Source organism: Triturus cristatus, chromosome 1_1, assembly GCF_964204655.1.
Source record: "Triturus cristatus chromosome 1_1, aTriCri1.1, whole genome shotgun sequence".
Classification (NCBI taxonomy): Eukaryota; Metazoa; Chordata; class Amphibia; order Caudata; family Salamandridae; genus Triturus; species Triturus cristatus.
Genome location: NC_140579.1, coordinates 804,147,446 through 804,173,419, shown reverse-complemented (window position 1 = coordinate 804,173,419; position 25,974 = coordinate 804,147,446). Strand labels below are relative to the sequence as shown.

General features: G+C 46.0%; 1 protein-coding gene across 4 annotated transcripts in view; it reads left to right on the top strand.

The window, feature by feature from the left end:
- The window catches only part of MAPT (microtubule associated protein tau), a 1,071,056-nt gene that overhangs the window by 591,919 nt on the left and 453,163 nt on the right, over positions 1-25,974 (top strand). For all 4 annotated transcript variants that reach the window (XM_085650276.1, XM_085650277.1, XM_085650279.1 and 1 more), the window contains exon 4: positions 9,336-9,428. In XM_085650276.1, the coding sequence (XP_085506402.1) occupies positions 9,336-9,428 (93 nt within the window). The remainder of the gene's footprint in view (positions 1-9,335; positions 9,429-25,974) is intronic.

The window sequence follows — 25,974 nt, the reverse complement described above, 5'->3', positions numbered from 1 at the left end:
GGGACTCGTTCACTGACACTTTCGCGCGAATCGCAGAAAATCTGGAACTGGCTGCTCCGCCACAACATCTCTCTCCGAGCAGATTATGTTCCAGGCACCCACAATGTGTTGGCAGATTATCTAAGCAGGAGGCAGGCAGCGTGCCACGAGTGGGAGCTGGATCAGCAGGTCCTCAACAATATCTTCGCCCAATGGGGCACACCTCAGCTGGACCTATTCGCCACCCAACGCAACGCCAAATGCCAATACTTTGCAAGCTGGCATCCCCAACCAGGATCCCTGGGGAATGCCTTTTCGATAGCATGGTGCAACGTCTTTGCATACGCCTTTCCGCCATTTCCCCTGATCCCCAGGGTACTACGGAAGATGAAGGCGGAGCCTTGCACTTTGATATTGGTAGCCCCAGCTTGGCCACGCCAACACTGGTTCTCGGAACTTCACCTCCTCTCCCAGGAACCTCCGATCAGGCTGAAAACGTTTCCATCTCTTCTGACGCTCAGCGATCAGCAGATTCAACATCCGGATCTAGCCTCTCTCAGGTTATCAGCTTGGCTCCTGAGTTCAGAGAGTTTCGGGGCCTAGACATTCCTCCAGACTGCAGGCGAATTCTAGCTCGGGCTCGAGCAGATAGTACCAACAAGACCTATTCACTCAAGTGGAAAAGATTCTGTATCTGGTGTAAGACGAATAAGTTGCATCCTTTCTCTTCCACCCCAGGACAAGTCTTACCCTACCTTTTACATCTAGCAGAATCTGGTCTTGCTCATGCCTCCATTAAAGTTCACCTAGCTGCAATCTCACGTTTCAGAAGATCTTCTTCCGGCCCCTCTTTATGGTCTCATAGACTCATCAAGCAATTCATGAAAGGACTGTTTCGCACATTCCCTCCAGTAAAGCCTGTTCCACCGGCCTGGCACCTTAACATAGTTCTAGCTCAACTAATGAAGCACCCGTTTGAGCCCATCCACAGAGCTGACCTTAAATTTGTTTCCTGGAAGGTGGCACTTCTACTAGCTCTTACCTCGGCAAGGCGAGTGGGAGAGCTCCAAGCATTCTCTATCCAGGACCCATTCCTGCAATTCAAAAAGGATAGAGTCCTTCTCCGCACAAATCCAGCTTTCATCCCCAAGGTTCCATCTCACTTCCACCTCAACGAACCTATTGTTTTACAATCATTCTTCCCAAATCCACAAACAGTGGCGGAACGAACTCTACATTCACTAGACATTCAACGTTGCTTGAAATTTTACATTGAGAGAACGAAATCTTTTCGAAAATCAAATCAGCTATTCATAGCCTACAGCAGACCTCGACGAGGGCTTCCGCTCACAAAACAGAGCATTTCCCGCTGGATTTCTTCGGCCATTTCTTTCTGTCACCAACAGGCAGGACGTCCGTTGAGAACAACGGTCCGTGCCCACTCCACAAGGGCCATGTCTACTTCCATGGCTCTTTTTGCTGGGGTGCCCATTGTGGACATTTGTAGAGCGGCCACATGGAAGACGCCGCATACCTTCACCAAGCATTACTGCCTGGATGCGGAGATCATGAAGGATGCGTCAGTGGGTCAAGCGGTACTACGTCATCTTTTTAAATAGAGGTGAGCCCTTTCTTTCATCCCACCATCCTCAGTTTATGCACATTTCGCACTATAATGTATGCTTTACTTATTCATTGCTTTACGGTAGCACTGTTGTTTATCTCGGATAGATGTGGTTATCTAATACCTGTATGTTATCCATATCTTTCGAAATGTGCTTTATTCACTGCTTGCTACTCTGATTCAGGCATGTGAATCTATGAAAGATACCCTAATACTGGATAAGGAACGCGTTACTTACCTGTAACTGCGGTTATCCAGTATTGGTATCTTTCATAGATTCACATGCAACCCACCCGCCTCCCCTGGAAGGGCTCTCTCGGATCTCTCAGTATACAGCTGCTTAGCACTGTGCTCACGAAAATCTGAGGGACTAGAGCTCCTACCAGGAAGGTTCTAGAGGGTGGTGTTAGCTGATTGGCTCTGGCCAAAATTTGGTCCTTTTTACATAAGGACGTGGATAGCTTACTAAGCTAAGGCCTCTGAGGCCTATGACTGTCTTATGTCTTCTGGACATTACTTTGTTATTTACCGGTGACTCCCATTCCCGACGACGGGGAATGATTCAGGCATGTGAATCTATGAAAGATACCAATACTGGATAACCGCAGTTACAGGTAAGTAACGCGTTCCTTTGCCATGGCAAGTGAAGGTATATTTATACCTTGAAGGTGTTTAGGAAAGCCAGTATTGAGGTAAAAGTCGGGCAGAAGAACGTCATGAATGAACCCCTAAGGAATAGATGTTCATGCATAATAAATGAGTTCTTGGAGAAATCAATATCCAAGCAAGGGGAAGTCCTAAAGGCTTAGGAGTCTGGTTTTTGTTGTGATGTAGATGAACGAATGTAGGTGGCCATGCCTGTATTTGGTTAGCATGGATAATGCCTAAATAAGGGTAGGATTTCTATGCCTAAATATGGCAATGCGAATTGTGCCTATATAAGGACGGGAAACCTATATACGGTATCTAAATCGACACACAACATTGTGGTCCATCCATGTCATGATCTCAGTGAGACAAGCATGAAACCTGGCAGCTGTGGCCTCAGGCTGGTTGTTGATGGAAATTACAACCTGAGACTCATCAGCATATGAAACCAGGGCAAAACCATGCCTCCTGATAAGTCTGGCCAACGGAGTGACGTAGATGTTAAACATTGTCGGGGACAGGGCCGATCCCTGTGGGACACCACATGGAAGATGGAAACTATCAGATTGTAGACCATCCCAGTGCAACCTCTGCTCCCTCGCCTCCCAAAAGGAGGAGAGGAGGGCCAGGGCAGTACCATCGACCCGCCACCGCCCCCCCCCCCCCCCCCATCCCTCAGCCGCTGCACTAACACAGTGTGATTCACGGTGTCAAATGCAGCCGATAGATCTAGGAGTACGAGGACCCTCCCCTGCCCCCCCCCATCCACCCCCCCCCCCCGTCCACTATTCTGCGAATCTCTTCGGTTGTAGTAATCAGGGCTGATTTGGTAGAGTGGCAAGACCGAAAACCATGCTGTGTGGAGTCCAGTAAATTGTTAACATCCAGATAATTTGTCAACACCTTATTTACTGACTTCTCCAGTATATTTGCTACTATCGGCAGACCAGCAATTGGGCGATAGTTCTTTGGTTCGGTAGGGTCCAGGGTCGGCTTTTTAAGAATTGGCCTAATAGATACTTTTTTCCAGATTGCTGGGTAGTTGCCCGATTCCAGAACTTGGTTAACAAGAGGGGTTAACTTTTCACAGATGTTCCTAGCGGCCAGGTGCATAATGGCCGGTGGGCAGGGTCGATGGGGGAGTTGGATTTTATAGAGAGGAGGAGTTTTTTTACTAACCCTCAACATGTCAATGACTTTTTGAAATCCTTACCCAAGAAACCCTCTCGACAAGCGTCTCCCTTAAGCCCAAACACCGCCACTGCTGCACTATCAGTTACAGAATGACAGAAACATTAAAGCACGTTTGCTGACCGGCTGTGGATACAACTTCGTGCAGACGCTGAGGGACATACACGCTTCATACTGAGCCCGCACAGCAGGAGGCATACCGTTATGATCAGTGGCACTAAGCATGGAATAAGTACGCAAGCTGTCCCACAACATAATGACGGGCCAACCGGCCATATGAGACATCATACTGAGCACCCTCCTACCTTCGAGGAGGCTGCGTTACCCATTAGCCTCTACCCAAGAGGAAATCCCTAAACTGATTTGGATCTTTATTGTTACAGGTGTTGTCACGTGTTCCCCTGTTGGGAGCCTTGTTACGGAGTTGGTTGGGTGGGATGGGAGGAACACCAGCCACAGCAGAATTGGGCTGCCGATGGGGGTGTGGGGGGGGGGGGAAGAGTTATTCCTATGCCACTAGATGACAACACAATGACAGCTCGCCGCACTCACGCAGTCCGACCACATGACATGACCACGACACCCATCGCACATTTGGAATCACGCACTCGAGATGAACCGCTCTGGAGCCCCTAGTTACAATATCCTCACATGGAACGTGCGCGGCCAAGGCAACCCCTGCAACCGCAGACATGTGGTAGCGTAGTTAGATAGGCATAGGCATAACATACAGTGTGCTATGCTACAGGAGACACACCTCGGCCCCGCTGGCCCATCCACGTTCGCAGCCCGCTGGGCGGCACCTCGCTGGGCGGCACCTCGCTGCTTCTCCTCGTATTCCACGTATGCAAGAGGCACTACAATACTGATCAAGCAGAGTCTCCCCTACACAGCCATCGGCTCATACACAGATCCACTAGGACGCTATTGCATTTTATGGGGACGGCTGGCCTCCCAATCCATCACATTAATTTGCTGCTATGGCCCCAATGCTGATAATCCCAAATTCTTCCATATCCTGTGGGGCAAAATCCTGGACATTGGCTCTACGCATGTGGTCTGGGGAGGGGACTTCAATACCACATTGGATCCAGTCATGGATCGATCACACCCACAGCCGCACCATTATTCAAATGCCCAACACGATTTTAAGAATATCACCATGGACTACGGGTTGATTGATGCCTGGTGTAGTCTTCACCCCGACGGTAGAGAAGGCACCTGCTATTCTACAGTACACTCCTCATGGTCACGCATTGTTTGGTGGATCCTATCCAGGGGCCTGAAATCGTGGCTAACCCAAGCAATACACTTGCCGCGTATGTACTCAGAAAACTCACCCGTGCTAATAACTCTTATTCCCCCTTGTGAGGATTCACCATACAGGTCTTGGCGCCTACCCACACATGCGTTGTTAGATCCCGTCTTTAAGTCTGAACTGGAACAAGAGATAGAGGACTTCTTCCCACGAAACATACATTCAGTGGCACAATACTCCACGGTGTGGAAGGCGTTCAAAGTAACTATCCGTGGAATATGTATTGCCAAGGGAGGGGGGGATATTAAGACATTCGGAACACACTTCACAAACTAGAAAAAAAACTAAAACACCTAGACGTCCAAATGCAGAAGACACCTACTCCGGAGTTACAGGCGAGGGTGAGAGAGATGGTGACTGAATACCAAGAAACTGCGGACAGACCGTGCAAATTCAGGGGGAAATATTGCCAGGCCCGACAGTACGGGGAGGAAGAAAGACGCTTGCAGTGATAACCCAACCACCTAGATTCTCGAATACCATACTTGAAGTAATTGACGGGGAGGGTCATGTGCACAGAAACACCCCAGCCATCTCAGCCGCATTTTACAAATTTTACAGCACACTATGTAAGTCCCACAGAACGCAACCCGTAGACTTTGCCCCCTTTTTTGAAGATACTGCAATAGGTCGACTGGGCGATGCCAAAAGGGCTGACTTCGAAGATCACGAAATAAGGGCTGCTATCATGCAACTACAATCTGGCCGAGCCCCTGGTCCTGACTGACTTACAGCTGAATTTTAGAAAACATTCAGCTCCACCCTCATCCCAATTCGTCGGCAGGTTTATGAAGTCGAGAGATACAGGGGCCCTTCCCCAGACAATGCGCCTAGCACTCATCATATCCATCCAAAAATCTGGTAAGCCAGCGGATCAGTCTCCCTCATTAATGTTGCTGTAAAATCCTAGCCAAAATAATAGCGAATCGCATCAGCCCACTCATGACTGCCCTGGTGTTGCCGGATCAGTCGGGCTTCGTTCCAGGCAGGGGGACGTCGCATAACCTCCAAACCTTATTTGCCGTCCTTCAGGACATGGACCCTGAAGCAAATGCAGCGGCTGTGTTCTTAGATGCTACCAAAGCCTTTAATTCCCTGTAATGGGACTATCTGGCTTTTGTCCTTAGACTGATGGGATTCCCCATACCCTTTCTAGCTTGGATCCCACTGCTCTATACCAATCTACAGGCTAGCATACTAACTAATGGTATCTGCTCTCCCGCTTTCAACATAGCTAGGGGAACGAGACAGGGGTGCTCTTTGTCGCCCCCCTCTTCGCTCTTGCGATAGAGCCACTGGCAGCTGAAATATGCCAGCATCATCGAACATGTCCTCATCTATCCCGAGCGGCCAATTCTAATCTGATTATACGCCGACGATCTCACCCTAAACCTCTGCAACACAGAAGACAGCGTCAATCGGATACTGCGCGTACTCATACATTTTGGGAGGTTGTCTGGAGTTAACATAAACTGGAGAAAATCTCAAATAGTTCCTCTCACTCTCGCAACCGCAAAGTTTGACCCAGACTACCCCTCGCCTGGTGTGATGGTGCAGCCACATACCTGGGTATCGTGGAGACTAAAGATAGAGAGGAATTAATGAGAGCCAACTACAGGTGGGTGCTAGATCTCCTGACTGACAGGATTACCAGATCGATTGCCATGCCAATCTCAATGGCAGGGAGAACATCATTGATAAAAATGGTAATCTTCCCTAAGTTATTGTATTTATTTATCAACATCCCATAAGACCCAGTGAAAAAAAATCTGAAATCCCAACTCATCCGTCTTACCTGGGGAGGTAAACAGTCTAGAAAAAAATGAGAACACCTAATCCCCCATTTGTTGCCGGAGTGTTTGTAATTCCAGATATGGAATTGTATTTCAGCTGTGCACAGGCCCACTATGCTGTGTACTAGATGGATCCACCACCCTACATGCCCCACCTGGCAGTGGAGAATGGACGCATGGTCCAGCCCCCTACTCGGCTTATCTAAGCTTGCCCACTACCCACAAACGCAATGCCTTGACCACGATCGACTGCACGAACAGTGCTTAGAGAGACCTAGCCCGCTGCCTTACACTTGAAATATTGTATCCCCCCACCCCCGCTGCCTCTCCAAGGCAGATTAGACCTTCCTCTTACACAGGAGGGAGGATGCCTTCAAATGCTCAGGAAATTCTTGGCCCTGACCTGGGGAGAGCTATACAAAAATGGGAAATATCGCACCCAAGAGGAATTCTTCGGAGATAGCTTATCCACTTCTCTAGAACTCTTCATGTATGTTAGACTACAAGAAGACATCAAGACCCTTAAACCAGACTTCCCACATGAACCTCCTACCATGGCCCCATTGCATACCCTGCTCCAGAAGGCCACTCCCACACATGTTGTATCTATGCTCTCGGACCACCCAAGCAGACCGCTCACATGAAAACCCTGCTGCGGGAGCGCACTGGGAGGAAGAGTTAGGTCTCCCCTTAAAAGATGATCAATGGACTTACTGTTGCCAATAGACTGGGAAAATATCTGCTAGCAGCAGCAGGCTACGAATTATCCACTATAGATATTTGCACATCCTATACTACACGCCTGCAAAACTTCTGCGCTTTCAATTGCGAGACACTGACTGTTGTGACAGATGTGGAAGGGAGGGCACTGACTTTTGACATCTTGCGTGGGACTGTGCCCCTGTCCGGAGATACTAGGCGGAAGTGCTAAAGGCGCTTGATCAGATGACCAGACTACACATACCAGACGCTCCGCTTATTACATTACTAGGATATACCAAATACCTTGTTGTCCGGTCCAGGAGGTACATATCCTTGGGCTCTTGCTGGCCAAACGTAGGGTAGCCTGCAGATGGGGGAGAGGGAGAACTCCCAAATTTAAAGAATGGTTAAATGACCTCATATTTTGTCAAGAACAACTGAATACATATGCTGAACTGTTGCCGCCATCATCCCATCCACAAGACATTTGGGACCCTTTGAAACTATACCTCCTGGCGCAATCAGAAACAGCTGAGGCCAAGGTAGCCAAGACAGGAAATGACTGAATACAGAGTCCCGAGGGTGGCGTACAGGGGCTTGCTGAGACTTTGGCTTATCTGCAACACAGATCAGAAACAACTTGTTGCGTTTGGATGCTATAAGCTATAAGAAACTCCATTATGTCACTGGTTATGTCGTGTCTTACTAATATGGCAGAGACTATACTTTGCTATGTCATGTGGGAAGTTTTCACATGTTCTGTCTTTTCTGTATACTCAAACTTAATAAACAGATTATTTTTTTAAACTCTCTCTCCTTCCCTGCAGTAGGAAGAAAGATGAATAATGTTTTACATATAACGTTATCCTTGAATTCCATTGTGAAAAAAAATAACTGGTAACTGCCACCTAACAGGCATATTAGGACACTGGAGGGCTGGGAGCCCTTAAAGGTGCAGGGTCAATTTTCATCCTAATGTAGCTGCAGCCTATATGGCTACTTGTCCTGGTTCCTTTCACTTTGTTTTTTTCAAAAAAGGTTTGTGAATGTTTGTTTTCAAGGTCACCTTATCTTTGTAGTGACTATTCTATATTTAAATGTTTTTAGCCTTTTTAAGTACATTAATGGAATTGGCCATTCTGGCATATTTTCTGGGCTGCCAAAGTATTTAGGGCTGAGTTAAGAGTACATTTACAAGTGCATTGCCTCCTAATGCAGATGGGCATATCTGTCAACAAATGTGACCAGGTACCTGTCAGCCAGACTCTAAATCAGGCCTTAATGTCAGATTAAAAGACTTGGCCTGCCTGAAGTAAGCAAAAATAAAACACGCAGAAATATATATTGAAGTACGTGCTCTGAGATCTTGCACCTAAGTGATATTCAATGCTTATTATTTCAGTGGAGAATCCCTTGAATGAGAACTAGGATTACATACAAGAAACCTTTCCTTAGTATTATCCCAAACTAATATGTGGCATCTAGAAATAATTTTGCCAATTTTTGACACATTTGAAAAGTTTAATATATCTAGCTTTTCCTCAATTTCTGATCCAAACCTTTTATCATAGCAAGGAAACAGAAACAGTAGAGAATATACACAGGTATGGGGCCTGCAGAATATGATAGATATTTGTACTACATACAACTCTGTGTTTAACAGCTCTGGAAGCATTTTACATCCCATCATTATTTGACATGTATCCGACGCTTGAGTATAGGAAAGATATGGGTCATAAGAATATACTTACTACAGTTGCTTTATATTTAAAAGAAACAAAAACAAAGAATATTGGTAAAGAAGCCTCTAGTGTTTAGAAATTATTTTGTATCACACACTATGCATTGTTCATGACCTCTACGAATAATTCCATGATTTTTGAATATTACCAGTAAGTCATTTCTTAATTGAGTTGAGCTGGGCCTTACTAACTTTACAATTCTTCACTATATCTGGGTATTTGTAACAAGGGTTTAGAATAATAGACTTTAAAGAGAAAAAATCATGTTCTCAACAACAAGTTATTCTTTCCAAATGTATCATCTTATAAATGTTTTTGATTTTTTTTAACCCTAAAAGGTGCAGATTGTACACAAGAAGTTGGATGTTAGCACTGTGCAGTCAAAGTGCGGCTCAAAAGACAATCTAAGGCATACCCCAGGAGGAGGCGCTGTGAGTATCTTTAAAAATTGTAATCATATAATTTAGTTATTTTATCTTAGTCATAAGACACTACAGAATAAGAGGCTTTTTGTAACTATGGAAACTGTGGGACTTAGTTAGAGATGGGTGTAAATGGAAGAGCCTCTAGTTTGTGCGACAGTGGAAAATCTTCCATTGGATGATTCTCCTCTGGCACTTCTTCACAAACTGAAGGACCCGATTTCTCTTCTTTTAACTGCAATTCTGATCCCATGTGTAACCTTGTGAATTTTTTTGCAGTTAAGCTATAGACCATCGGGATTGAAAGATTTTTAATTTTTTATTTTATATATATATATATATATATATATATATATATATATATATATATATATATAAATATATATATTTCAAGAGATTAAGGTGCCTTCAATTATTTGTTTCTTTTCAGAATTGTTATTTTTATAGTCATTTGTTAATTATAAAAGAATTCTCACTTAGAGTGTTGGCAAATTAAGCCTTAAATTCAAAAGTAGAACGCATAATCCAGGCTAGGAAAGCATATATATATTTTTTTTTTAAACACTGCACATAAAGCAAGTACAATTATCTTGATAATGCCTCTTTAAGCAAGGACAAGGTAAAGAAAAGGGTTGGTTTAGAAGGAATGTGCACAACATTATCTAAATCAACCACTTGGCTACTGCATCCTATTTCTATAGCAGCCCCATTATAGAGTCTTCAGAACCAATTATCCAGTATTGGGGTATCTTTCATAGATTTACATGCCTGAATCATTCCCCGTCGTCGAAGTGGGAGTCACACGGTACATTTAACAAAGTAGTAAATACTAAATTTCATATGCTATCATGGAGGTAACCATGTATTCAATAGCCTATCGGCCTCCTTTTATTAAAAGGACCAAACTCAAAACATGACCAGTCAGCAACCAGCACACTCTAGAACCTTCCCAAGAGAGGCTGAATCCCTCAGATTTTAACAGCACGTCGTGTGTAAGGGAGTCTCCTTGAGCTCTGTTCAGTTCTTCAGCTTTTTCAGATGCGTTTTGTTCCTTGAATCTATAAGAAGAATGTCTGATAAAAAGATTATTTAGACCTTGTAAATCCTATGGAAAGAAAAGGGTGCATGTGGATGTCCACAAAGATTGCATTTATTGAAGCGGAGTGCTTCATCGGATGTTGAGAGCGACACGTCCTCCAAGTCTCATAAGAGGCCCACGTCGCCTGAGGGTCAACCTGAAGAGAGAGAGAAACATTCTAAAGTCTCTCATCTGACCAAAGAATCTTAAAGACAGGAGAAACAGCCTATGGTCTCCTCAGAGATTTTGTCCCTTTATTCTTCGGCGAAGATCTCATCGTCAACGAAAACCTCGTTGTCGGCAAGGACCCCAACGACTACTCCGTCGTCGACGACCCGTCCATGGTCGACGACAGCTGCATCGTCGACGGCAACCCCACCGTCTACGGCAATACCACGTCTACGGCTATATCGCCGTTGAGGACGAAAGGTTTACCGCCCACGACAGCATCATTGACAAAAATTCCAATTTTGTCTGCAGGTACTTCAACTCTGTTCCTGCAATCTACAAGGATGGAATTTAGGACACCAAAAATGTCACCACTACCTCCCAGTCATCTTTTAGATGTGGAGGATTCTGATGAGGGCTAATTTGGAACTGCGCATAGCCCTTCTGAGCTCAACGTGAAGTATCAAGAAGACGACGATGAGGAGCAATATTATCAACACTATCCGGTCCCTCATGCTCAGTATCCTCAATTCAGATACTTTGAACAGCCTAGACAACAACCTGTTCAATTTCCTCCGACACTAATAGTGGACCTACAAAATATGTTGGCAGATTATAAAAGGAGATTTCCTCCTCAAGAGGACAATGTCACAGTGCCCACACGTCCGCCTGCAGCTCCTCAATCACCACCACCTTCTGCCACACCCAGGTTAACGCAACGTCCCATAATTCCTCTATCTCCCTGAGAGGATCCTAGTACCTCTGAGGAAGAGCCTGTGGAAGGAGAAATCCATGATCCGCCTCCGCCCACTGATGAATGGGATGATTATATAGCACAAACACCGTCCCCTCCACCTCATCGTCCTTCAGACTCACCTCCGGAGGATATTGGAGGTTTACACAATATTATGTATGGAGCCACTACCAGATTCCACTTGCCCACAATTGTACAGCAGTCGGACTGTTTTCTGTACAATTGTAAAGAGCAATCGAGAAAGACAGTCAGGTCAATACCTATAATTGATCACATTTGGCAAGAGGGTGTCAAAGTAATGAAGACGCCAGCTTCGGTGGTTCCTGTACTACAGAGATTTGATAAAAAAAATATAGGGCTCCAGAGGACTCTCCTGCGTGTTTTACGTGTCATCCCAAGCCTGACTCAGTGATCTCGCAGGCAGCCCAGAGAAGATCAAAGAATCCGTCTACTCGAATCACCGGATAAGGATGGTCGACGTCTCGACTCCATTGGAAAAAGATTTTTCCACAATGGCAGCAATTTCAGTCAGAGCTTCTAACGCTTTAGCCATATTGGGCCTCTATGATCGGCAAATGTGGTCCGATGTGGGGACAATGAGAGACCTTATCCCAGAGGAAAACAAAGAGGAGTTCAATAAGATCCTTGCGGAAGGCGAAAGAGCAGCATCAGAAATCATAGACTGCGCAATAAACATTGCCACTGCAAGCTTCCGTCAGCTAGCGGGTGCAGCCATTCTAAGGCGCCAGGGGTGGCTAAGAGCAACAAGCTTCCACCCAGAATTAGTCAAAAATTCTTGATATAGCATACAATGGCGATAGCCTATTTGGCAGTCACATTGATGAGGCTCTCACCGCAATTAAGAAGGATACGGACACTGCCAAAGCGCTAGGTACCCTTCAGTACCGTAAGATGCCCTTTCGAGGAGCTCGAGAACGTGGTTTTTCTGGGTACAGGGGAAATTACTAACGTGCCCAGACTTACCAGTCCTACCAGCCACAATATCGCCAAGGTTACCAGCAACAATCCTACCACCAACTAACAACGGCTGGTTTCTCTAGACACGGCTCCAGACGAAAGCCAGGGTCTCAAGCCTGTGACTCCGGTCGCAAGCAGTGATTACAACAGGTTACCAGTTGCATCTCCTTTCTCCCCAACCGGTGCGAAGATTTCCAACCATATCCACCAGTGGCACAACATCACGTCAGACAAGTGGGTCCTAGATCTCATCTCTTATGGCCACACTTTGGAATTTACCCAAATACCTCCCAATACCTCTCCCAGGGGATCGCACCCCCCTCGTCTTCACTTACTCAAAAAGGAAGCAAAGATCATGCTCCAGAAAGGGCCAATAGAAAAGGTCCCTTTTCCTCAGAGAAGGAAAGGTTTCTACTCTGCTTCTTCCTTATTCGCAAAAAATCGGGGGAGTGGAGGCCTATCTCAGACCACAGGAAATTAAACCAATTCCTAAAAAGTTAAACATTTACGCTTTACGACCTCCTGCGACGCCTCAACAACGGCGACTTCATGACTTCATTGGATCTAAAAGACTCGTATTTTTATGCCCCTATACATCCAAAGCACAGAAAATTCCTCCGGAGTCCTACCATTTGGCCTCAAATCGGCTCCACAAATTTTCACAAAGTTTCTGGCTCCTGTGGCAGCAGCCTTGCAAACAAAGGTTCATCAGGTATTCCCATACTTAGATGATTGGCTGCTGAAGGCCCCATCAGCTCGTCTAGTAAAAGCTGCAAAGGCGATTGACTAACCCTGTTCCGCAAACTGGGACTCTCAATAAATTACCAAAAATCTTCTGTCCACCCAAGTCAGACAATGACATTTCTGGGAGCCAGCTTGAACACCATTCAGAACAAAGCCTTCCTCTCCCAGGAAAGACAACGGTTGCAAGCATTGGCACCCAAACTTTCCAGAAAAAGGTAAGTTTCTGTGAGTGTTCAAGTCTCTGCTGGGAATACTCTCTTCTGCAATCGATATAGTGCCGCTGGCTCGCTTACATATGAGGCCTCTCCAAGAGGAACCACAATGCCAATGGATTCAAACCACAGGATCTTTCGACCACGTGGTAAATATCACCCCACGTATTAAAAAGGCTTTCCAGTGGTGGGCACAAAAATCACATCTGTCCCAGGGCCTATCCTTTCTCCCAGTTATTCCAGAATACATAGTAACAACAGATGCTTCTATGGAAGGTTGGGGAGGACACTTGCAGGACCTGCAAGTTCAAGGAAAGTGGTACGCTGCTCAACGTCAAATGCACATAAACAGGTTGGAGTTGAAAGCCATTTTTCTCTCCCTTCAGGCTTTCCTTCCTCGAATCCTGGGATCATCGGTGTTGATCCACACCGACAAAACCACGAGCATGTTCTATATCAACAAGCAGGGAGGCACCAAATCCCTATCTCTGTTACAGGACGCCCAACAGTTATGGAACTGGTTGACTCTCCACCAAATTTCCCTAACAGCGGAGCATGTTCTAGGCCTCCAGAATGCCTAGGTGAATGCTTTGAGCAGAACCAACGGCAGTTGCCATGAGTGGTAACTGAAACAGAACCAACTGGACAGAATATTTGCTGTCTGGGGAAAACCAGTGCTGGACCTGTTTGCGACCCAGATCAACTCCAAATGCCGATTCTTCGCAAGCAGATTCCCTCTCCCAAACTCTCGGCGGAATGCTCTTTTAATGCGCTGGTCAGGGATCTATGCATACGCATTTCCCCCCATTCCTCTTATACCCAGGGTCCTAATAGCCCTCAGGTGGCCCAGATAACATTGGTAAACAGAACTTCTCCTGTTGTCAGCTCAGTCCATCCGCCTCTAGCCAACACTGTTGACCAGGAGCCAAGGCCACATATTTCATCCGGAGCCAGCTACTCTGCATCTGCATGCGTGGCTCCTGAATTTTCCATCTTTAAAGATCTGACCATTGCACAAGAATGCAAAGACATAATTACTAGACCCCGTGCTGACCGCACCAATACGACATACAGACTGAAGCGGAAGCGTTTTTGTCTATGGTGCAGGCATAATGAAGTACATCCTTTCCTCTCTGCTTCAGAAGAAATGTTGCCTTATTTGCTCTCCTTAGCAAAATCTGGATTGACACACTCATCAGTTAAAGTTCACCTTGCTGCTATATCTAGATATAGACGTTCATCTAAATGTCCATCCTAATGGTCCTTAAGAATGGTGAAGCAATTAATGAAAGGGCTGTTTCAAACTTTCCCACCCATCCAAGCTCCACCCCCAGAGTAACAACTAAATGTAGTATCATCTCAACTGCTAAAGCAACCCTTTGAGCCCATCCACAAGGAAAGCATTGAAGTACTTAACATGAAAAGTCGCTCTTTTTTTGACACTCACATCAACAAGAAGGGTTAGTGAAATACAGGCTTTTACCATAGCGCATCCTTTCTTGCGCTTCACTGATGAAATGGTCATTCTTAGAACGAATCCTAAATTCATCCCTAAGTTTCCCTCTCAGTTCCATTTGAATGAATTGTTCATCCTGAGAACTTTCTTCCCTAACCCTTTGACGCCTGCTGAAAGAACACTCCACACTTTAGACTTAAAGAGATGTCTTAAATTCTACTTGCAAAGGACTAAAGCTATACGCAAGTCAGATCAGCTATTTGTAACTTATGGACAAAGCCGCCAGGGCGTTGCAGTTTCTACAGCTACTATTGCCAGATGGATAGCGAGCACAATTCAATTTTGTCACGACAAGGCTGGCAAACCATTTGTTGTAAAACTGTAAAAGCGCACTCCACCAGGGCAGTTTCCACATTGCTGCTCTATTTGCCGGAGTACCACTTGAAAAGATCTGCTGAGCTGCAACGTGGAAAACAACGCACACGTTTACGGAGCATTACTGCCTGGAGTCTTCACAGCTTGCCGACACATCCGTGGGACAGGCAGTGCTACGGAACCTATTTCAGTAAAGGTAAGCCTCTTTAAACGGAGGACTTATTAGAAGGATGGTACAAATCAAGTATATATGTATATATATGTTTTTTTTTTTCCGCAAGCAATGCCATTAATCCAGTGTTTCCCAAACTTGTTTGAACCACGGCTCCCTTGACTCATTGTCCATTGCCCGTGGCTCCCCACTGTTACTTTTTTTGGAGGTCCGGGGGGATGCAAGCCCGGCCTCTGGAGTGCTTGCATTTTTCTCCCTGATAATAATTGGGATGAAGCTGATGAAGGTATTATAATCACATACACAGGGTGTTTCGTATTACTAAGGAGTCACCTCTAATAAAATATTCCTAGTAACACTTCTCTGCCCATGCCTTTTTTTAGAGTACCCTCTCAAACTTTATCCCATTTACAGTGCTAGACAGCACCCCTTTGTATGTAGGCCCCATTGCCAAAGTGTTTCTGCGCTTGAAGAATATTTCTCTTCCAGGGGATCCTCATCAATAGTCATAAGCACTGAATATTCCCGCCCATGTGCGGGGACCCCGGAAATAATAAAATTATATATGTAAAAAACATACATATATACAGCTCTGTATATGTATAAACATATATCATTTTTTCCAAGCAAATGCAGCTCCCATAAAAGGCTAGGCAATGTAAATATACACATCCAATAACACATATATATATATATATATGTATATATAAAGGTATAACAATACACCTAAATCTCTTCTTTTTTTTTTTTTTTTTTTTTTTTTTAATGAGGTAAACACTCATGAGAAAGCAAAAAATAAAGAGAACAAACTGTGGAAAAACACAGATGCACAACACATTGCCAGCCTGCAGGCTGCATTGCAATATAATACCATAGAGACTAAAAAGCCCTGTACAGGTAAAAACTGGCACCGTGCCTTTAAGGCAGCCCTGACTTCCATATCCCATCATGCCTCAGGGGTGACAGTTAGGTCAGTTGTTCTTTCCGGCTCCTTCAGTCAGGACCCTGGAATTCAGCTCTCTTCATTTTTGACTCTTTAGTCAAGAATTATTACAACTTTAAGATTTTTTGGACTTCTTCTTATAACATCTGAGAGGAAGTTAGTATCCTGTGTTTTTCTGACTGATTTTTTTTGCTATTTTGTCAGAAAAATGCCTTCTTTATTTGTTCCATGTCCATCTTGTGGAAAAAAGAAGGCTGCTTCAGACACACATGAGGTGTGTATTATCTGTCTGCCGGACTCTCATTCTCCAGCAACATGCCAACATTGTGAAGACCTTTCCAAAAGGACTTTAAAGGAGAGAGAGAGGATTAGGCTGTACGGCCTAGCAGAACGGTCGACGTCGAAGCAGTTGGTCCCTGTTTGCTCCCCATCGACGTCGGGCTCGGCGTCGAAGACTCCAGCGGCGGGATCGTCGCTGAGAGGTGAGGAGTCAAGGGGAAGTCATGCTGCAAAGAGAAAATCGTCGTCGACTTTAGATTCAGCGTCGAAGCGGATGCGTTCGACGTCGCCGGCGTCTAAAGGCTCGGCGTCGAGGACTCGGCGCCACAGTTCAACGTCGATAAAGCATCTGTCGACGTCAAGAGAAGATCGATCGACGTCTGCACAGAGATATCGTTCGTCGTCGAAGGAAAGACATCGTTCGACGTCGAGGTCGGCGAGACATCAGTCGACGTCGCAAGAAGTACGTAGGCGATCTCCACCACAGTCGACGTCGAGACCAAGATCGCCGTCAAGATCAAGATCGCCGTCGAGGAAACATCGTTCGTCGGCGAAGAAGCTTTCGACGTCGTCTGAGCATTCGACGTCGAGACAGAAGTCTCCGTCAAGAACGACGTCGAGGCAGACGCCTCCGTCAAGGCCGACGTCGAGGCAGGAGCCTCCGTCGGAGTCGACGTCGAGGCAAGCGCCTCCGTCAAGACCGACGTCAAGGCAGAGGCCTCCGTCGGAGTCGACGTCGAGGCAGGTGCCTCCGTCGGAGTCGACGTCGAGGCAGGTGCCTCCGTCCTCACAGGTCTCCAAGGCTTTGGAGAGGTACATAAAGCCTCCGTCGAAGATAATCTCGACGTCGAGACAAGAAGCTCTGAGCCTCGAGGATTCGAGTCAAAGATCTCCGGTGATAGGCCTATCACCGTCGAGGCAGACCTCTGCTGAGGGTACGCAGGAGGTGTCACATGTTCGCCTCACGATTCGACCAGTCTCAAGGCGAAAATCTCCTCATAGACTGATATATACAACTCCTGAGTCACCGCGTCTCATATCTATCTCGCCTTCAGGATCAGAGGGCTCAGGTTCAAGATCCGAATCACCAGAGCTTGTGCATCAATCTCCAGCACCTGCAAGAGAAAGTTCGCAGGAGGAGGACAATGCGGTACCTCAAAGTCCCGTAAGGGAAATGCCTCAGGACTCTGCTATGCCCGACGCAATAAAGGCATCGCTAACAAGATTAAGGGGCATGGAATTCCCAGTGACACCGATCAGACCAAGATCTCGGGGAAGAGAATCCCGAGGTCACTCTCGAGCACCAAGAAGGCGATCCAGGTCTTCCTCCCGCAGAAGAGAGTCGACCAGATCAGAGAAAAGGCGCCGTAGAACCCCTTCTACCTCCCCTTCTTCCAGATCATCCAAAAGGGATTATTCACCGACACTCTCGGAGACGCCACCCTCTCGGGTATCTCCGGTAGATGATATTTCTACGTTTCAGGAAGTGTTGTGTAGAGGAGCTACAAAATTAAATATCCCTATGCCGGTTCAGGAGACCACTTCATCCATAATCTTTGAAACTCTTCATGAACGCACAGTGTCACGCCCGTTATTGCCATTAGTCCCTGGTTTGTTGCAACCAGTAATGGATATTTTTCTCACATCAGCAACCACCAAAACGGCGCCGGCGAGAATTCTAAAAAAGTACCGTCCAGCTCCGGAGGATCCTCTATTCCTAAAATCAGATCCTCCACCGGACTCTGTCATCACCGCCGCTGCCAGGAAGACACATGCAGTAGCTGGGTCTTCAACGGTGCCACCAGATAAGGACAGTAAGACACAAGACTCCTGGGGAGAAAAGTTTGCGGCTCAGCATCCTCAAGCTTAAAGGTGGCCAGTGCCTCGGCGCTTCTGGGGCGCTATGATAGGTCATTATGGGACTCTCTTCAGAGGTTCATTGACAAAGTTCCATCAGAGGACAGACGGGACTTTGAAGAAATTTTGCATGAGGGAAGTCTGGTTTCTAACCAGATCATAAGTGCAGCGGCGGACGGGGCAACACTGGCAGCGCATGAATATGCACACGGAGTCACAGCCAGAAGATCATCCTGGCTTAGATTGACGGCCTTGAAACCGGAAGCGCAGGCAAGAATATTAAATCTGCCTTTCTCCGGTAGTTCTCTTTTTGGGTCCCATGCAGACGAAGAAATGGCCCGTATGAAGGCAGAGCTGGAGACCATGAAAGCTGTCGGGCTTGAAAAGAGTTTCGACGCCGCAAGGGAAATGACAGGCGCAGTTACCAACAGAGGGTTCAAACCCCTCATTGGCAAAAGAACCAGGACCAGCAAGGTCAAAAGAAGCAGCAATACCAGTCCCGCAAGCCATCCAGGGGACGGGGTAACAACAGGCAGTCTAATGCTGGAAACAAATCTCCGGGGAAGCAATGAGAAGCCGCTTCCTCCGATGCTGTCCACCGCTCCGGTGGGAGGAAGTGTTGCACATCATCTTCCAGAGTGGCAGTCCATCACAAAGGACAAGTGGGTACTGAATATACTGCGTCATGGGTACTCGCTTCGTTTCAGAAGTCACCCCCCATCGATTCCTCCTGTCAATTCATCCCAGCATCTAAAGCAGCTCAGAGAAGAGGTAGCGACGCTTCTACTCAAATCTGCAATAGAGAAAGTACCCATAAACCAAAGGGGAAAAGGAGTTTACTCCAGATACTTTCTCATTCAAAAGAGGAGTGTGAAGGTAGAGTTCAGACCCATTTTAGACCTACGGATACTGAACAAACACATAAGGAAGGAAAAGTTTCGCATGCTGGCGCTCCACCAAATATATCCTCTTCTCCGGATGGGCGATTGGATGTGTTCACTGGACCTTCAGGATGCATATTTCCATATTCCCATCCTAAGGAATCATCGAAAATTTCTCAGGTTTGTGGTAGGCAACTCTCACTATCAGTTCAAAGTCCTCCCATTTGGCCTGAAGTCAGCTCCTCGAGTATTCACAAAATGCGTGGCAGTAGTAGCGGCTGCTCTGAGGCGCGCAGGAGTCTTCGTCTATCCCTACCTAGACGACTGGCTAATAAAGGGCTCATCACCACAGAATGTGCGGTCACAGCTGTCGCTATGCCTAAACTTATGTTGCAAGTTGGGTCTCAGAGTGAATGCCAAAAAGTCCAATTTTTCACCAACACAGAGGATCCACTACCTGGGCGCAACTATAGACTCAGTAGTAGGAAAAGTGTTTCCTTCGGAGGAAAGACAGTCATCCATTATGCTAAAAGGCAGGCAGATTATAACCAACAATCTGTCGTCGGCAAGGCAAATCTCTTCTCTGCTAGGGGCCATGGCATCCTGCATCTTCCTAGTGCCCAATGCCAGGCTAAGGATGCGTCCTCTCCAGCAAGATCTCGAGGACAAATGGGATCAAAGGAACTCCCTGTGGGAAGAAAAGGTTTGTCTCTCCTCTGCAGCCAAACAGTCAGTCAAGTGGTGGCTGAAGCTAAGGAATCTACAAGTGGGGATCCCTTTTCATCAGGAGCCTCCAACTCAGACCTTAATCACCGACGCATCCCTTCAGGGATGGGGTGCGCATTTTGGGTCCCTGCAAACTCAGGGACAGTGGTCCAGCAGCGAGCGGTTGTACCACATCAACATGCTGGAGCTCAGGGCAGTCCACCTAGCCCTCAAAGCGTTCCTACCTGCGATAACGACGAGTACCATTCTAGTGCAGACGGACAATACCACCACAATGTACTACCTGAACAAGCAGGGGGGTACTCGATCCAGAACGCTCTCGCTGGAAGCTCAGTCCCTGTGGCACTGGATCCTAGCAAGGAACATCTCATTGAAAGCGGTGCACCTACCAGGAGAACTCAACGTGCAAGCGGACTTGCTCAGTCGGCATTTTCAAGAGCCAGAGGACTGGGTAATCAACGACGAGGTGTTAGAAGACATCTTTGGGGAATGGGGGCGTCCGCAAGTGGACCTCTTCGCGGACGAGCAAAACACAAAATGCCAAGGCTTCGCCTCAAGATACCATCAACCAGGATCCCTAGGGAATGCCCTTTTGATCGATTGGTCAATGACATTTGTGTACGCTTTTCCGCCTCTCCCACTAATCCCCAAGGTGGTGACCAAGTTGCAGAATTCATCTGCCAAGATGATCCTCATAGCACCGGACTGGCCGAGGCAGTGGTGGTACACGGATCTCCTACACATGTCGATCCGCCCCCACAAGCGGCTGCCGTGCAGGCCGGACTTGTTGTCCAAGATGCGGGGGAAGATTTACCATCCCAGCCTTCCCTCGCTGAGCTTAACAGCATGGCTCCTGAAGTCCTCCAGTATGGCCATCTGAACCTTCCCCAGGAGTGTATGTCCATACTGAAGGAAGCCAGGAGGCCTTCGACAAGACACTCCTACTTCTGTAAGTGGAAAAGGTTTTATATATGGTGTGCTCAGCATCATTATGATCCCACTAAATGCCAGGAGGATGTAATTTTGCCCTATCTTCTACATTTAGCGAGGGCAGGGTTGAAATTTTCATCCATAAAGGTTCACCTAGCAGCCATAACAGCATACAGGCGTTCGCCTTCACAGCAGTCATTTTTTAAAGTGCAGGTAGTGAAGGATTTCTTGCAAGGACTCAAGAAAGTCTATCCCCCTGTTAGACCTCCCTCTCCTTCCTGGGAGCTAAACTTGGTTCTGTCGAAGCTCATGGGTTCTCCTTTTGAGCCTATTCATAAGGCTACCCTACAGCACCTCACATGGAAGACAGCATTTTTAATAGCCATCACTTCAGCAGGGAGGGTCAGTGAGATACAGGCCCTCTGTTCTAAAGAGCCCTACACTATTTTTCATCTGAATAGGGTGGTGATGAGAACTCATCCTTCGTTCCTACCCAAGGTGGTATCGGAGTTTCATGTAAACCAAGCCATCTCCTTACCAACCTTTTTTCCCAACCCCTCCTCTCCAGCAGAGAGGGCGTTGCATTCTCTAGATGTCAAAAGGGTCCTGAAATTCTACCTAGATAGGACTAAGAATTTCAGGAAATCTGATCAATTGTTTGTGAACTATGGGGTTGTCCGTATGGGCTTTACGGCTTCCAAACGTTCCATTGCTAGGTGGATTGTTTCAAGTATTACATTGGCCTACCAACTGGCTCAGAAACCATTGGGGGCGCGCCCTAAAGCGCATTCGACAAGAGGAAAAGCGGCTACTGCGGCTTTTCTCAATAATGTCCCACTCTCCGAGATCTGCAAGGCAGCCACTTGGAGATCTGTCCACACTTTTACCAGGCACTATTGTCTGGATTCGGACACCAGAGCAGACACTCAAGTAGGACAAGCCTCCTTGAGGAATCTGTTCCATGCATAATCATTTTCATGATTCTCTTTCTCCATGGGTGGTACAACCTTTGTTTCATTTGCCTGCAGGTGGAAGGGGAGCTTGCTACTCTATTCAGTGCTTATGACTATTGATGAGGATCCCCTGGAAGAGAAGGGTAAGTTACTTACCTGTAATCCTAGTTCTCTTCCAGGGGTATCCTCATCAAAGTCATAAGCAACCCACCCACCTCCCCAGGCAAATGAGAAGAAGTGTATTATTCATTATGGAAAGGATATATCTTTGTGTTTAGGACTACGGTCCCGCAAAGAACAACTGACCTAACTGTCACCCCTGAGGCATGATGGGATATGGAAGTCAGGGCTGCCTTAAAGGCACGGTGCCAGTTTTTACCTGTACAGGGCTTTTTAGTCTCTATGGTATTATATTGCAATGCAGCCTGCAGGCTGGCAATGTGTTGTGCATCTGTGTTTTTCCACAGTTTGTTCTCTTTATTTTTTGCTTTCTCATGAGTGTTTACCTCATTAAAAAAAAAAAAAAAAAGAGATTTAGGTGTATTGTTATACCTTTATATATACATATATATATATATGTGTTATTGGATGTGTATATTTACATTGCCTAGCCTTTTATGGGAGCTGCATTTGCTTGGAAAAAATGATATATGTTTATACATATACAGAGCTGTATATATGTATGTTTTTTACATATATAATTTTATTATTTCCGGGGTCCCCGCACATGGGCGGGAATATTCAGTGCTTATGACTTTGATGAGGATACCCCTGGAAGAGAACTAGGATTACAGGTAAGTAACTTACCCTTGCATGCACTTCCATTTCTACCTATGTCATATGTGCCAACACACCTGTCACAGCAGGGTGACTCACGATTTTTTTTAAACCATATTTTTGCTGTCTCCTCCCTAAAATTGCCTCCAAATCAATGCAAGTAAAATAAATTCCTCAGATTGGTTTTTTTTTTTAACGTCCCTCTTTCTTGCTTCCAAATGTTGGCATAATGCCGTATATGATGTTTTACTTCCCCGTGCTCAAGGAGAGAGCAGGCCTGTCTGGAAATGTGTGTGTACTGAAAAGTGTGTACTGGAAGTACCTACCTACCTACCTATGATTCAAGAACAAATGTCAATACTTAATAATACTTAGTGTGTTTAATAGAGAGGACAACTGTACTTTCCTGATAACTTGCATTGGAAAAAAGCAAAACTTTGGTGTAAAATGCTTACTTCGGGAGTGTTGGAATGTGGGGATCCGGTGAAATATGGAGGTCATCTCCCTCCACATGCCATGAAATAAGCACTACATTTACAGCTTTAGATATGTCGCTTGCAAATCATGGACCTCATGCGTTTAAGTCTAATTTGTTTTAGCTGAAGCCAACAACCCCTTCAACATTAAATGCATTAAAGTGCTTGTGCACGGTTCCCCTAGCTAGGTTTGACGGCTCCCCTGGGAGCCACGGCACACAGTTTGGGAACCACTGCCATTAATCTATGGGATATAACATTGTTTAGTATTCAAGCCGTTACTTTTTTTTTATTGACATTGCATTGAAGGATCTTTTAGCATTACCCACCGTCCACTTAAGTGCTTGTTAGAAGGATGTTTATATAGATTTATATATATATATATATATATATGTGTGTGTGTGTGTGTGTGTGTGTGTTTATATATGTGGAACTGCTTACTATTCTGATTCAGGCATGTGAATCTATGAAAGATACCCCAATACTGGATAAGAAATAAGTTACTTACCTGTAACTGCAGTTATCCAGTATTGGTATCTTTCATAGATTCACATGCAAAACACCCTCCTCCCCGGAGAGGCTCCTCTGCATTACAGTACTAACTACGCTTGTGCTGGAAAATCTGAGGGATTCAGCATCTCTTGGGAAGGTTCTAGAGGGTGCTGATTGGTCGTGTTTTGAGTTTGGTCCTTTTTATAAAAGGAGGCTGATAGGCTATTGAATGCATGGTTACCTCCATGATAGCCTATGGAATTTACTATTTACTACTTTGTTATATATACCGTGGGACTCCCACTTCGACGACGGGGAATGATTCAGGCATGCGAATCTATGTACGATACCAGTACTGGAAAACTACAGTTACAGGTAAGTAACTTATTTCTTCACCTCACTCGATGATAGAAAGCAACTTAGGTCAGAAACTTTGATGTTCATAGGACTCGTATGGAAATCTCAAACCCCAAAATCAATAGTGACCTTTAGAACAGTTCTTCAAGAAATCCACACGTGCCCACCTGAGGAACATTTAGTCCCTCCCTAATCTAGCTGTGTAGCATACCACATCTTTTGCATTGCTTACCTCTTCATTTGTGTATCCCGACTATAAATTAGGAAACAAAATGGAACTATTTCTCCTTCATGTTGAGTGTCTTTTTCTTGGCCACCTCAACAGCGCTCCAACAATACCACAGCTTTACATCCTTCTTGCAGTCCTTGTGTAACTTATCAGTAGGTTTTTCCTGATTCTGCTGAGAATCTAGTTGTTCTTGCTTCAGGAAATCCTGTATATTGTCCACCTGTACCTTCTTTGAGCACATGAAAGCTAATAATGTGTCGAAAGGCTTATTTGTATCACATTTTCCACCCTCTACAGCAGGGATCTTCAAACTTTTTGATGCCGAAACCCCCTTCTCAAACCTTTTTAGGCGTAAGGACCTCCTTCTGACAAACATTTACAGGACCTAGTACTCCTAATTATCGATAACTATCGAAAACCATAAATGCCCCTGTTAGAGCTGGCATCTTTTGGCGTGTTTCCCGTATCTTTTTGCTTTCTGACCTCCTAGTTATGACTCTGTTTTTCCTGGTTTAGTGTCTCTGCCCACTTTGTCACTGCTGTTCAGTGTTATGTTTCAATTCTTTTATTGGTTTTCAATTCAATTATACGACATACAAAGAGTGAACATGTGCTATATTTATTGTATATAGTCCTCCAGAGGACTGCTGCTATGGAAAGACAAAAAACTAAACGACATGAAGGAAACCCCTCCACTCGCCCCCCTCACCCCCTCCATCACTAGGCTAAGGCAAGTATAATGTTCTTTCAGACCCTTCATTGGCGGGTTTAGGCTTAGTGTTGTGCATGATCATCTGGCGCTGCCTTTTGAGGTGGGTCCTCCAATTGTAGTAGTCTCAAATACTTTGGGCAGGTAAATTCCGTATACTCCGAGGTCAACAGTCTTAGGAAGGGCTCCCGCATGTCCTGGAAGGAAGCGCCAGGGTTTGTGAGTGACAATGTTATTTTCTCCATCTCAAGAATGCCTCAGTCTATGGAGCCATCCCAGGCGAGTCGGAATGGTTGTAGAACCCCAATAGGAGAGGATGTTTTGTAGGGCCGCCCCCAATGGTAACGCCATTTTTCTGCCTCTCCGTGTCCTGAGTGGGAAGGTGATTGGGTTGGGAAGACCAGAAGAGTGTAAGCCGGGAAATGGGGAATTTGGGTATCGAATTGAGAGTTAATGTCGTCCAGTATCTGCTTCCAATAGCCTGCCAAGTGGGGATATTCACATAGCAGGTGAGTCAGAGTGCCCAGGGACCCACATGCCCTCCAGCATTGAGGACTACACAATGGGTTATTTCTGTGTAGGTGGGGGGGAGTTAGGTACCAGTAGGTGGCTATTTCCGTGGCCGTTTCAATATTTGCTACATTACCGCTGTGTGCCGGGCTCTATAATGTATATCTGACCATTCTTTCTCGGACAGTGATCTGCCCAATTCCCCCTCCCATCGCAGCTGACCGGAAGATTCCCGGTGCCAGGATCGCGCTTGATTACTTTGTACAAGTCTGATGTGACGCGAGCGTCCTTGTGCCTCGTGAGTAGCCATTTCTCGAATGGTGTGAGGGGTCTTCCAGCACCTTCCCGTACCTCTGGGTGCGTCACCCAATGTTGGATTTGTCTGGGAGGTCATGTTCCCTACAAAAATCAGAGAAGGACAGGGTGCCTGTCGTGTCAGATGTCGAGCACTGGCCTTCCCTAGTCCAGTGTATGGCTTCCAGATTGGGAACACCCAGTC